This window comes from Mastigoproctus giganteus, chromosome 2 (genome assembly GCF_048544385.1).
Source record: "Mastigoproctus giganteus isolate SK-2022 chromosome 2, ASM4854438v1, whole genome shotgun sequence".
NCBI lineage: Eukaryota > Metazoa > Arthropoda > Arachnida > Uropygi > Thelyphonidae > Mastigoproctus > Mastigoproctus giganteus.
In genome coordinates, this window is record NC_143576.1 from 189,515,062 (window position 1) to 189,530,379 (window position 15,318).

At 37.1% G+C, this 15,318-nt stretch overlaps 1 protein-coding gene across 1 annotated transcript in view; it reads left to right on the plus strand.

The window, feature by feature from the left end:
- Window positions 1-15,318, plus strand: part of LOC150089854 (BTB/POZ domain-containing protein 7) — a 360,234-nt gene that overhangs the window by 189,886 nt on the left and 155,030 nt on the right. The window contains exon 7 of the mRNA XM_090390112.1: window positions 6,559-6,926. Coding sequence (XP_090246238.1) covers window positions 6,559-6,926 — 368 coding nt within the window. The remainder of the gene's footprint in view (window positions 1-6,558; window positions 6,927-15,318) is intronic.

Below are 15,318 nucleotides of genomic sequence, written 5' to 3' on the forward strand. Positions count from 1 at the left end.
TCTACTGGAATAAATGAGTGTAGTCTCCACTCCAAAACTCTCCACAGCCTTTCATCTGATTTCACTTATTCCCAGGATGCTGATTTCCAGTCTGTCCGGTTCACTTTTAATATTTTCAGTTTTCCCACTTCAAGTAGTGTTCTTGCATTCAGTGTTCCATTGTTGATATATTTATTATTATTTTTTTATGATCTTTTCTTCCATTTCTAGGATTTCACAGGATAATGACCTGAGAAGCCTGGTCTCTTCTTCTGACGGGCATGACTCTTTCATTGAAAGTTTCTAAATAAAAATATGTCCATTTAGATTTAAATTGGTTCAAGCTAGAGAAATTTTTAGTTATTTACTCTTATTAACACTGTGCAGAATTTCCATAATTCTTGTAAAGAAACTAAAATATTAATTCTTTTAGTTTCCCTGTGGTAGACATTTGTGAATAGACAGTTATTGCATTAATTTAGGCAATATGAAAAAGATAACAGTTGTGCTCTGAAGCAATTCAATATGTTTATTGCAAAGTCACAAAAAACATTATGGCTAATGATAACAAGATTACTGTTTGGTTTTTGCCATCATTACTAGTCATAAATTTTGATATATACGAGTTGTTTGTTGTTATGTTGTTTATTACGTATAATTGCACGTAACGTATAATATAATGCTGAAGATAGTGGGGGTATCCATGTCTTTGGGTATTATCTGCTATTTAATATTTATAGTCAAGACTTGATTATCTGGATTATACAGGGATGTTAGATGTCCAGATAACAAAAAATCCATATAATCGAACAAAATACATATGTATAATATACACACATATGTATTAAAATTCACATCATTTTAATTCAATAAATTTATTGAATTAAAAAATATTCAAACTACATAAATAATTATGTAATAGTAATAATTCCAACCTTCCACTAACATGTACATAAAGAAAATTGTTTCTTGAAAAAGCTACTTATTGACATTCGTTTAAAAGTTGCTCTCCTTTTGTAGTTGCCAAATTACATACACTCTCTTTAAACGTAAAAGATATCTTGTGTCACATTCTTCCTGTCTCTCGATTGCGTTATCGAGTAATAACAATATTTTTGATGTTCTTACACTTCTGGATTAAACGTTTTTTTTATGCCATTGTTTGAAATTTTCACAATTAATCTATGCTTTTTTCTGATGATCATACGTAACTGGGAGACTTCTTACATTTTCAAAGCAGCTAGGATTTTTCGACTTGCCAATAAGAAAAATGGCAATCAGTGTCTGTCAGTTGAATTGGCAAAACCATTGTGGTTACGGGTTCTTTGCTTGTTGTACCTTGGTGTTGTACTCTCATGGCATGAGACTAATGATCTGCTGAGGAGTGCTTTCCAGTTTAAACCAATCTCATCAGCATTATAAATGAGGTCTTTGTCGTATCCATCTTCCTCTACAAACAACTTCAGTCCTTCTATAAAAGCATTTGCTGAAGCAGAAAATCAGCAGATTTTCTGCTGATGATGATGATTTCTGATGTCAGCAGAAAGCTTCTCTCTGTGAATTTCAAGTTCCCTTATACCATGTCATGGCTTTAACTTTCCGAGCCAACCAGAACTTGCTTTGTGCAGTTCAAGTCTCCATTTAATTTTGTATTAAAAATATCACTTTTTCCACATAATAAAGGACCACATATCGGCTGTCCAGAAGATTGCTTTTCAGTAAACCACATGTAGACAGCCTCTCTTCAGTAGTTCATTTTAAGTTTTTCTTATAACTTTGCATGCTAAATTGCCATCCTTGTTCATCGATTGGGGATTTTATAATGGTTCACTATTTTTCTTTGTACTCAAGATTGTTGACGTTCCATATCTCAGCCAAAAAAATCCCGATCCACCCTTTTCAAGGCCTCATAATTGCTATTTCGAAATTATTCTTACAGGAATAAAATCCTTTATTCCTCATTTGCATCTAATAATCGTTTGTAACGTAGTCAATTTATGGACACACGCACTTTATATGCTAAGGTTGTTCAAGATAAGAATGTAGCATATTGCAATAGGCCTGTATCTAAGCCTTTAGCTTAATTTTCTACCTACATTAAAGCCCATGACAGATGTAAAACAGTTATTAATCAGTCCAAACTCAGTTTTGAAAACAAGTCAGTAGTACAAAAATTTATCGATGCTTGCTTTTTTTTTTTTTTTTTTTGGCAGTTGAGCATTGTTTTTCTAAAGCTACTGGCTGCAACTTCTGTCTACCATTAGTAGAGGCATATGATGCAAGAAAGCAAGCTTATGCACCATCAGCCAAAAAAAAAAAAAAAAACCCCTTCCACTTCACCCCTCCATTCGTTCGAAATACCTTTCTGAGCCTTAAATTTATTTAGGCTATCAACCTCCACAACAAGGGATGGAAGTCTGTTCCACCAACCAACTACCCGCTGGCTAGTTGGCAAATTTCCGCACATCTATCCTACATCTGTCTTTCCTCAATTTGAATTTATGCCCTCTCACGTGATTATTCTGAGCAAGAGGCAGTATCCCATCAGCATTGAGCATGCTCAAACCATTCAAGGCTTTGTACACCTCTATCAGATCACCTCGCTGGTGCCTAGTCTCCAGACACTGTAATTTGCAAAACTTAAGCCTTTCTTTGTAAGAGCAACCCTTCGTTCCGTTCACTAACCTTGTTGCCCTTCTCTGTACTCGTTCCAGCATCTCTACATCGTTCTTGAAATGAGGCTTCCAGACCTGTATACAGTACTCAAGGTGTGGCCTGACCATTGCCTTATACAAGGGAATAATCACCTCCCTATCCCTGCTAGAAAAATTCCTGTATATCATTGATAAGACACCATGAGCTACTCTTGCAGCCCGTCTGCACTGCTCAGAGAACTTCATATCTGCCTACACAATTACCCCCAGGTCCTTTTCATTCTCTACCACTGTCAGTACCAGGTGGGAAGGAGCAGCAGTGCGTAGCACACACTTCTTGATTTGACCGAGGTTCGAGCCCGTCACCACCAAATACGGAGGATGTGGAAAGGTCAGGAAATGACCACCGCATATCCCGGAGCAATATGGCCTTAGTTGCTAATGCTCCTAAAAACCAAATAACAACGACAACAACCACTGTCAGTGTAGTACCACAGAGTTGATATGTTGCTTTGGGGTTGCTGTTTCTCCATATGTAGTACTTTACATTTGTCAATGTTAAACTTCATTTGCCACCTCTCAGCCCATCTGCTCAACCTTTCCAGATCCTGTTGCAGTAGCATAGCGTCAGTACCTTCCTTAACAACCCTGCCAACCTTTGTATCTTCTGCAAACTTGGACATTAAGCTTGATATACCATCATCAATGTTATTTATAAATACAGAAAACAACAATGGACCCAACACTGAACCCAGAGGGACTCCACTAATAACATTAGTCCACGATGAGCAGTGTCCATTAATTACCACTCTCTGTCTTCTGCCACTCAACCATCCCTTTATCCATAGCAACAATTTGCCACCAATGCCACACTGCTCCAATTTGTGCAGCAGTCTTCCATGTGCAACAGTATCAAAACCCTTTCTAAGATCCAAATATATATTATCAAGTTATTCCCTGCATCCAATTCTTTTGTGACTACATCATAGTATCCATCAAATTAGTCAGGCAAGACCTTCCCTTAACAAAACCATGCTGTGTCCGAGCTATAACTGAATTCTTGTCAAGATGATCCTGCAGTGCTTCGTTAACCAGTGCTTCCATTAATTTTCCTGGAAGAGAAGTTAAACTCACAGGTCTATAATTACTTGTGTCAGCCTTTGATCCTCCTCTGTGAATTGGGGTCACATTTGCACATCTCCAGTCTGTGGGTACCTCCCCATGAGTCCAAGGAAGCTCTCATAATTAGGCTAATGGATTGCTTACTTCCTTTGCTGCTTCCTTTAATATAACTGGATAGATCCCATCCACCCCAGGTGCTTTTCTTGTATTTATCTTCAACAATTTCTCCTCCACTTTACTCTCAATTATTACAAGATCATCTAGCTCACTGCCAGTGTTTACTTCATCTATGGCATTCCCCTTCCTGAATAACTCCTCATGTGTGAATGTAGAGGCAAAATATTGATTTAGTTTGTTATCTACCTGAGCAGGATCATGAACAGTTGAACCATCGATATCAAGTGGACCAATCTGATTCATCCCCTTCCTTCTAGAGTTTACATAAGTAAAGAACTCCTTGCTGTTTTTCTTTGCATCCCTTGCCAAAGATTTCTCGTAATCTGCCTTCGTCTGCCTAACCTCCTTTGTAACTTGGTTACAGATCAAGTTATATCTATCATAGGCTTCTGTGTCACATGTTAATTTATATTTATCCCATGCATTTTTCTTCTCTGCCATATGTCATTAGTTCATCTGACATCCATTTAGGCCTGAACCTTGAACAATATTTCTTAGTTGGTATGTAAAGCCTAGTAGCTTCCAAGATAAGTTCTTTGAATGCTTCCCATTTTGAGTTTGCTGTTGGTAACATCATCAGTTGTTCCCATTGTATAGAATTTTTAAATACTGTTTCGGACCATCGTAGTCGCCTTTATGAAAGCGGTAACCCTTCCCTTTACCCCTGATGGTAGTTACCTCCTTGAGTAATTCCCACTTCAGCACACTGTGATCACTGCCACCTAGTGGTTCCTGTATCTTGAGATTCTTAATGCATGAAGAATCACTACCGATAATCAAATCAAGAGTATTGCTCCCTCTAGTTGCCTCCCGAACATGCTGATTTAGAAAACAATCATCCAATAAATCCTCAAAAGCCTAGCTAGTGTGTGAGTGACCAACCCACAAATTCCAGTCAATATCTGGGAAATTAAAATCCCCCATTATAAGACTCTCTGATTTACTGGCCCATTCTATTTCCCTGTACAGTTTCTTATTATACTCATCAGAGTCATTAGGCCTATAGCACACTCCTACTCTCAATTTTGATCTCCCAATGCTTATGTCACACCAAACTGACTCGACACTGCACTGTCCAGCGATGTCGACTGGCTTAACATCCTTGGATTTTATGTGTTTCTTAACTAATAGCATAACCCTTCCTCCCTTTCTATCCTGTCTATCCTTTCTGTAGACGTTGTACTCACCAAATCCCAGTTCTGCAATACTTATATCTGTGTGACACCACGTCTCCAGTATCTCAACAATATCCGCCTTTGATGCTCCGAGCAATACCTCAAATTCATCAAACTTACTTACCAAACTCCTAGCATTGGTGTACACGCAAGTATACATGCACCCGTTCTTCTTCTTAGCTACCCTAACACAACCCATGTGTTTACTTGTACCCTAATGATTCCCAGCAGTCTCTGAAATATCCTGCATCTTATTTTTCAGGCTGCTGCTCGTTCCAATAGAAGCAGTGCAAGAATCACTTTCACCTCTGCCAGTGGCTACTGTTAATCTATTAGTCCTTGTATCCCCCCAATCTAGCAGTTTTTCGACCCACCTGACACTGCCTCGATAGCATCAGCAAACATTCTTGCATCTTTTCTATTTAAGTGTATCCCATCCCTGTAGAAGCAGTCTCTCCTGTTAACAAGCACGGACAAGGCTGAAACAAATTCTACCCCTTGAGCCTTGCACAATCTTTCCAGGGCTGAATTGATCGACAGGGCTCTCATCATATACTCCCTCCTATTGTGTCTGGGCAGAATTGCAGACACTTTCAAATTCAACCCTAATTCACGGCTTTTTTTCAACAGTGACCTGTACTTGTTAAGTAATTCCGCCGGTCTCCTACTCTTAATATCATTAGTGCCAACGTGTACTACTATATCACCTTTTGTGCCCTTAAAAGATAATATCCGCTCTACAACGTCATCAACCTTTGCCCCTGGCAGACATACCCTGGTCGTGTTCCACCTATCCTTTTTACAAAGCATGTTTCCCGTTTCCCTGACAATAGAGTCACCAACAACTACAATTCCTTTGGGACCAGCGCATTTTGACTTGGGGGCTGCCGCTGTGTTGCACGATGCCCAAGTGCAAGCTCTGGCGTTGGTGTGGGCAGCTGAGAGCTTGATGGGCCCCTCACTTTTAATCCTTCGAGGGCATCCACCCTGTCCTTCAAGCTCTCGTATAGGCCCATAACAACGCTGAGTTGTTGGCTGATTTCCTTACACTCCTTGCATCGCGCACATACAAAAACATCCCCCATGGCAGTATCATGTCCTGTACCTGACTGCTCCACAAACATCAAGCAAATAGTGCATTTTAAAAGACTGTGATTCAGAGGGCAACTGCCCCCCCTCAGTTCTCCCCTGAGCCACAGCACTTCCATTAGCTTGAGCCTTTTGCTTTGCTGCTCTGGTCTGAGTCATGATTTCGATTTAATTTCAATAAAATTTCAATTTCAGTACAAAATTAAAACCCTAAACTTGTATAACACTGTTATAACGCTATATTTATGTTCCAATATCGAGTGTTATCTACGAAATCCCTTTATATAATTTCCGTATCAAGTTTAGGTGTGCAAAATGCAGTTATTATTTCAAGGTTTTAATTTAGCTATTTGTATTTTTAGATGAAGCATCTCTTAAAACAATGAAGAAACGAGAAAAAGAACTACGTCAATCTCAGAGTGCAAGGAGAGCATACTCTGTTGTAAGAAATCATTGTGATGTGACTAAACAGTTGCAGTTACGTGTAGTACGGGAATTTGGGCTTCCGGACAGGACTATGGAAATACTTCATCGTGCCACATACCAGTGTGTTGAAGAACAAAACAGTGATGTTTCTTTAGGAACTTCATTAACACCTGCTCATCAGGCACTGTATGCCAGTGAGCAGTCTAGTCACTCTTATGGACATTTAAGAGATAGCAAGTCTTCCCGGCACATGTCATTGGAATTGGGCAACTCAAGAGACGACCCTCTCCATTCAGCTTCACAAGTAAGAACCCATGTACGGAATAGGAATGGTGAAAACAGTTTCTTTTCTTACTTTAAGAGATATATCTTATGTAATTTAGGCTTATGTAAAAAATACTAACTAAATTAGTTTTAAAGAAAAATACCCTTGTAATATATTGAATTCTTTGTTGTACATAACTATGCCTTTCCCCCTCTATATTCTTTGTACGAAGCACCTTCCGTCTTTGAGTTATTAAATGACATTATGCATTGTTTTAACTTGCAAGAGTTTAAATAATAGTTATCAAGATGCATATTTATTATTAAATAACAAATTCTGAAAACTATAGTGAAATGCACAAGTCTGTGGCCTGATCTCTACAGAGTTGTCAACATTCCTCTTGAGAGTTTACCTGGCATGTTTCTTTAGGTAAAGATTACTCCCCTTCAATATGACAATAGTAATTATATGCTTGGCTATACTTATTTTTGTATCTACGCTTACTTGTCCTCTGTCGTACTGATAGTGATGATATCCTTATATTCTTAGTGATATTACTTGTGATTAAGTCCCTTTTTTTTAAGAAAATAAATAAAACTATAAAATTTTACTGCATAAGTTTTCAGTAAAATTTTATTTTAATCCTTCCAGATGTTTTGGTCGAGTACAAGAAAATGCTTATTTGATAGTTACTATTTCAGTATTCTTAATTTTAATACACATGCATGCACACAGAGTAAAACTCTCTTACAGCAAGCATTATAGGAATACTTTGTGCTCTGTTCAAATAACAGTAAAAATAGTTTTAAGCCTAAACAGACAAATCTTAAAATGGTAACTAAGCTGGCACAGTGCATTTTCACCCTGCAGTGTTGTGTGTGTGTGTTTTTTTTTTTTTTTTTTTTTAAATCCCCTCCAGTCTGTTCATTCACTTATGAGTATTCACACAGTGCACTTTTTGCAACATATGGTTACCCGTGTTATGAAATGAACAGACTTGGGTGGGAGGAGGAAATACTTCATGATTAGTCACACAGTATGTAGTGTTCTAACAAGACATACATAGTTACTTGATTTTTCTATAGCCATACTTAAATTTTAACACAATTGGTAATGCAGATCAAAAGTTAAAACAGTTGTGAGGGAATCCTAAAATTCACGTTGAAGTCAGTAATACATTTTTAATTTTTATCTTTTTTTATGTACAAATAAACTCACTCATGCTTTATAAAATTCTACTAAAACATTAATTCATTGACACATGAAGACCAGAATGTGGTACAAATAAGCTCTTTCTCATTGATACGTGAAATTAACATGTAAATTCATTTAACACATGAAAACTAAGAAATTTTCAAAAATATGGTTTCTGTGACTCTCCAATTTAATTAAAAAAAAAAAAAAATGCTATTTCTCATTCTATTTAATCATTTACACAATCTGAAATTGATCAGATGATTTATGTACATGTGAAAAGGAATACAAGACAAACTAAACTAGAAATGCCATAAAAAGAAAATGCTTAGTTAGTTTTGGCAATCCATCTACATTACTACTATAGATTGTATTTTTAAAACATTTTTCCAGGTAAGCTCTTTACTCAATTCTTGTTTCACTAAGTGTGCTGTATAGGCACATGTTATTCTGCAAATGATTTAAAAAAATAAAGTAAATCAGAGTGAAATAGTTTATCCCATTTTTTGCAGAAACTCAAAGTTATCAACATATTGAAAGAAACTAGTCGGTTATACAACTCAAAGAATGACATGATAATTAGAAAATTCTATCAACACAAGAGCTTGCAGTGGATTGAGTGGTTTATATGGACCAATTATGATACCAGAATGCATATAAACTACTGACCAACCTGCATCATCGTCACTAATCAACACTACTTGTGTAATGAGCAGCAGCTCATCTGCTCTTAAAATCTTTAATCTATAATTTTATCGTTAATTGATCCTTTGCCGTGATTCATCCCCTTCCTTCTAGAGTTTACATAAGTAAAGAACTCCTTGCTGTTTTTCTTTGCATCCCTTGCCAAAGATTTCTCGTAATCTGCCTTCGCCTGCCTAACCTCCTTTGTAACTTGGTTACAGATCAACTTGTATCTATCATAGGCTTCTGTGTCATGTGTTAATTTGTATGTATCCCATGCATTTTTCTTCTCTGCCATATGTCTCATTAGTTCATCTGACATCCACTTAGGCCTAAACCTTGAACAATATTTCTTAGTTGGTATGTAAAGCCTAGTAGCTTCCAAGATAAATTCTTTGAATGCTTCCCATTTTGAATTTGCTGTTGGTAACATCATCAGTTGGTCCCACTGTATAGAATTTAAATACTGTCTCAGTCCATCGTAGTCGCCTTTACGAAAGCAATAACCCTTCCCTTTACCCCTAATGGTAGTTACCTCTTTGAGTAAATCCCACATCAGCACACTGTGATCACTGCCACCTAGTGGTTCATTTACCTGCAGATTCTTAATGCATGAAGAATCACTACTGATAATCAAATCAAGAGTATTACTCCCTCTAGTTGCCTCCTGAACATGCTGATGTAGAAAACAATCATCCAATAAATCCACAAAAGCCTTGCTAGTGTGTGAGGGACCAGCCCCCAAATTCCAGTCAGTATCTGGGAAATTAAAATCCCCCATTATAAGACTCTCTGATTTACTGGCCCACTCTATTTCCCCGTACAGTTTCTTATTATACTCATCAGAGTCATTAGGCCTATAGCACACTCCTACTCTCAATTTTGATCTCCCAATGCTTATGTCACACCAAACTGACTCGACACTGCACTGTCCAGCAATGTTGACTGGCTTCACTTCCTTGGATTTTATGTATTTCTTAACTAATAGCATAATCCCTCCTCCCATCCTATCGTTTCTGTAGACATTGTACTCCCCAAATTCCAGTTCTGCATTCCTTATATCTGTGTGACACCACGTCTCTGAAATCCCCACAATATCTGCCTTTGATGTTTTGAGCAATACCTCAAATTCATCAAATTTATTTACTAAACTCCTAGCATTGGTGTACACGCAAGTATACATGCACCTGTTCTTTTTCTTAGCTACCCTAACACAACCAATGTGTTTATTTGTACCCCAATGATTCCCAGCAGTCTCTGAACTATCCTGCATCTTATTTTCCAGGCTGCGGCTCATTCCAATAGAAGCAGTGCAAGAATCACTTTCACCTCTGCCAGTCGCTACTGTTAATCTATTAGTCCTTGTATCCCCCCAATCTAGCAGTTTTCTGACCCACCTAACACTGCCTCGATAGCATCATCAAACATTCTTGCACCCTTTCTATTTAAGTGTATCCCATCCCTGTAGAAGCAGTCTCTCCTGTTAACAAGTACAGACCAGGCTGAAAAAAATTCTACCCCTTGAGCCCTGCACAATCTTTCCAGGGCCAAATTGATCGACAGGGCTCTCATCATATACTCCCTCCTATTGTGTCTGGGCAGAATTGCAGACACTTTCAAAATTGCAGACACTTTCGCACCTGTAAAATTATTTGTTATTACTATAACAATTTTACTAGTGCAAACTTGGTTTGGAGCAAACATAGTTGATCTATCTCTGGCATACATCATAATAGGTGTGGCATGGTATACTGCATTAGTTTACTCTAACTTTGAGCTTACTGGATCAGTGCTCATGGCACACTGCTGTGTGTGCCAGACAGTATAATTTAAAGAAGCGGAAATGTCAGTTAATCTGTCAGGTTGGTTAAGAGAGCTTCTACTGTATTAAAAAGTTACCAATGCTCATGCAAGTGAATCTGGTATGAATAGCTGCCAACAACTATGCGTTCAGGATGGAGAATCCGTCTTTTTGAGTTAGACTCCCTTATATAACCATGTTACCATCATAATGGTACTATAGTTTCTCTTTCTTTTTCTTTTCTCACAGAATAGTGAACCTGCATTAAAATCAGTATACTTTAAAAAATTCTGTGGATTTCTTCTTTTTGCTAATATACAGCCTTGATAAATAACTGAGAATAGTTCACCATTAAAAACAAATAATAAATAAAAAGCACTAACTTTATTTTACATGTTTTTAATTTTCAACATAATTCATGAATTGGAATCATTCCAAGGCATAATTCATGCCTTGGAATGATTAAGAGATTTGGAAAGCGATAAAAATTAATACAAGAATTTAAAGTTTATTAAAAACTAATATCATTAAAGATTTATTTTCAAAGAAAATTCCTTTTATTCTTGTTACCATTATAGTCTAGAAATGTGAGCCAGAATGCTGTCAGTGAATTAATAAAGACTTTCTTATATGGCTTTGTGAAGAAATTTGTTAAATTGTGGACTTACTTCCTAAGACTGTGTGGCTTCCTAAAAGTGTGGCTCCTTACATGAGGCCGACCGGGCTAGCCGAGTGGGTAAAGTACCTGCCCGGCAACCCCAAGGTCGCGGGTTCGATTCCCGCCTCGGGCTTGGATCAAAGTACTGCAAAAACCTTGGGAGGTGCAATATGGCCACAGAAGCCGATGCACCAACAACTACCAAATCAAAAAAAAACCCTTACATGAGTTGGAAGTCTTTTGGTTTCAAACAGAACAGAATTCATAGATAGCAGTTTGATAAATTGAGTTGTAGAAGTGTCAATATTATTTAATATTAACTAAAATATTATTGTATTTGATGAAAAATTAAGTTAACCATAAAATTCTAGGTAAGCTAATCTTTGAAAGCATGGTGTATTGGTAAACAATCTTATGGTTGTATTTTAATATAAAGTGTGTATGATTTCAGCAAAATTTTATTTCTAGTGCAGCAAGCAGAAAAAAAATTTAAAAAAAAGCTCCCTTTCCTAATCCTTCATTATTTTGGCCAAAAAAAAAAGTTTTCTTCCTGCTTACAATTACCTGACCTCTAGACTTTTTTTGAAAGTCAGAAGTTAAGATGAATTAAAGAGAGTGTACCTTCCAAAAACAATGGATTTAAATATACAAAAATTTGAAGAATATATTTAGCTGAAAAATTGGCTCTTAACTAGTTTGAATGGATTAGAAGTGCTAATGAAATAATAATAATAATAATAATATGAATCTAGAGAAGACCTGCATTTAATTAACAATGAGGAATTGTATAAAAATAAATATAGCAGTTATGTTAAAAAATTAGTACATGAGATGTTTCCTTAAACAGAGTATAATTAGAACATTATATTTGGTTAAATCACTGGCAAGTAATGAAGCTTACAACTATAAAATTAAGATATAAGAAATGAGTCTCTCCCTCAGTTGTAGTCATATATCAGTATTTTAACTGTGTAGCAGATGAAAAAAAAGTCATTTAAACTAGCTCTTTGGTCTATAAATTTAGCTATTGTTGTCTTCTTTTTTTTTTTTTTTTTTTCTCTCAGAAAAAGAGCCAAAAATGTTTCAATTTCTGCACTCTGCAGTGCTTGTCATATGTCAATAAAATAAGGAATGACAAGCATTTTATTTTAATAAAATAAGGAATACACTTGCAAAAAATCTATATAATTATTTAATTACAACAGTGCATTAGACTGCCAACAGCAATAGCCATTTTCATTGGTTCAAAGAGAATTACACAAGCAGGTATATTATTGTGGCCACTCCATATATTTTTATATTCACTACCCTACCATTAATATCCAGACATCCCTCTGTTGATGGTTTGTCACATGCAAATTTCATACTTTTGACTAATGTGCATAGTCAAAAGTACGAAAACCGAGTTGGCTATGGTAGCTTATCCCTACTAATCATTTTCTTATATTTTCAGTTTTTTTTTTTTTTTTTTTTTTTGGCTTCTTCTGTATGATTCACATTAACTTCTGCCTCTAATTTTTCATTCCATTTTGTATTTATTTCTGTGGCTCAAAATCTACCTTATTCTTAATCCTTTTCATCTTTATTCTTAATCCTGTTCATCTTTATTCTTAATCCTACTTGCAACCATACTGGTAAATTATTATTTACTATAAGAATACTTTATCAAATTTTTATTATTGTTTATTCATTTCACTTTTTAGTGTTATTATTTTTTGCTACTTAATTCTATAACATGTATCTCACTTAATTTAGTTTCGGATTTTTTTATGCTTTTATCCTCACTACTTATTATTATTCTTCCTTCTGTCTTGGATCTCTTGTAGTTATGGCAACTTGGGCAGTGACCACTACACACAACTTACCTTGCCTTATTTCATAAAACTGTAGTGTGTGTGTGTGTGTGTGTGTGTGTGTGTGTGTGTGTGTGTGTGTGTGTGTGTGTGTGTGTGTGTGTGTGTAAAATATGTATAATTTAGACTAACGCATATTGTGGTGTAAGGTCAGGAATTATGTGAGAACCAGCAGCGAGATAAATTGTTCAGTCGCAACACACGCAAATTAAGACTATATGGTGCTGACTAACAATGTGTGCCTAAAGGAGCAATTTAGTAACAGCATATTGTCCCCCGTGTAGTATGTGTATATATACAGTGGATCCCCGCTTTACGACATCAATCCATTCCAGAGATACCATCGTATCCTGAAAATATTGTAATGTGGACCCAGTTTTTTGTTAATTCGTTCCAAGACCTCCGAAGTTGAAATTTTTGCTATATAACTAAGCTATTTATCACTCTAAAGGGTCATTTTTATAATGGAAATTGTATTAGTTTTATATAAGTTTATGTCAGATATGCATACCTCAAAAAATCATTTCAACCAAAGGATGCAAAAGCAAAACACACGGACAAGCTTATAAACTCTGCTTTTGGCTGAGAGGAAGGACTACGTGGTCTGGTTGGAGACAATCTTAGGCCCATTGTAAAGTGAAATGAGTAGGTGCTGGTTAACATGATCACTGATTAGTAAAATGTGTGCTTAACCCTATAGAATGAAATTTCAAAAACCCAGTTGAAATCATTAAATGCACTACATTTTCACCGTTATTATATGTTCAGTTATCCTCGAACAGAAATATCAATTAGTAATCAGTGAACAGAAATATCAATTAGTTAGTACATATATATTACAGTATTAATTAAGCTACGTACGTAAGCGGAAATTTGTTTTTATTTTGCTAACCCGTGGAAAGTATTTTTCAGATTTTCACGTATCATTTAATTTTGTTAATTGGTAAAGTATGTCGATGCATGCGGCACCAGGGGCTTCCCCCATCTCCGCGCTGCTTTCATTGTGGGTGTGCTAGTTTGCTGGGAATGCCAGAGATATAAAAGTGTGTGGACATTGTACATGTGTAGTGTCATGTACTGTTGTGCATCTGGTCATTTAGCTGCTGGACCCCTACTGAGGGCCAATGTTGCCCAACTTTCGCCCTGTGGAGACAGACCAGGAACCCAGTAGACTTAGTTACTCGGGCAGGCCCTGCTGCTTAGTTTCCTGAGATTTTGGTGGCTAGGACCTATAAAAAAAAAATCTCTATATATGCATATACACTGAGTGATCACTGAATTATGATCACCTACCTAATACTTCTCCTTTTGCCCTCAGTACAGCAGCTATTCGATGTGGCATTGATTCAACAAGATGTCGGAAGCGTTCGGGAGGTATGGCCAACCAAGCTGTGTGTAATGTGCTCAGTAATGCAGCTATGGAGGTAATTGGTGTATCCAGACCCCTGATATGCCTTTCCATAGTGTTCCACAAGTGCTCTATGGGATTGATATTGGGAAGTTCGGAGGCCAATCAATATGCTGGAAATCAGAACTGTGTTCCTCAAACTATTCCTGCACATGTGCCCGATGGCTCTGTGCATTGTCATCTTGGAAGACACCTTGCCATTCGGAAAAAAGTGTAACATAATGGGGTGTACACAGTTAGCAAACAGTTGACAATAGCGGAGACCACTGATACGTTCCACATGCACCAGGGATCCAAGTTTCTGCCAGTGAAACAGGCTGTGGAGTAAATAACGTGACTCATCCGACCAGCACACCTTCTTCCAGTCTTCTAACGTCCAACTTGCATGCTCTTTGCACCACCGGGCGAGTTCTTTTTCGCCAATGAACCTTGGTTAGGAGAGGATGCCATGGGGATCATCTGCTGGTATAGCCCATACATGCAAGCGTGCGATGCATAGTCATGCCATATATTGTTCCAAGTTGGCCCATGTTGTATTTGGTAGTCAACTCTTCACCAGTGCTGCATCTGTTCGCCTGTACGAGTTGTCGGACCTGGCACTCACCTCTAACATCAACCTTTTGCTGACCTTTGCAGTTTTGCTGTCAGGTCGTTGTTTGACCAATTTGACGCCAGTCCTGGTACACTTTAACTATGACCACTCTAGAACATCCCACCAGTTCAGCCGTTTGGGAGATCAAGGCACCAGCTCGTTGAGCACCCACAATCTGTCCTTTATCAAATTCCGATAAATCCTTCCTTTTATTCATCATGCTCGGAATTTTACCACCTAC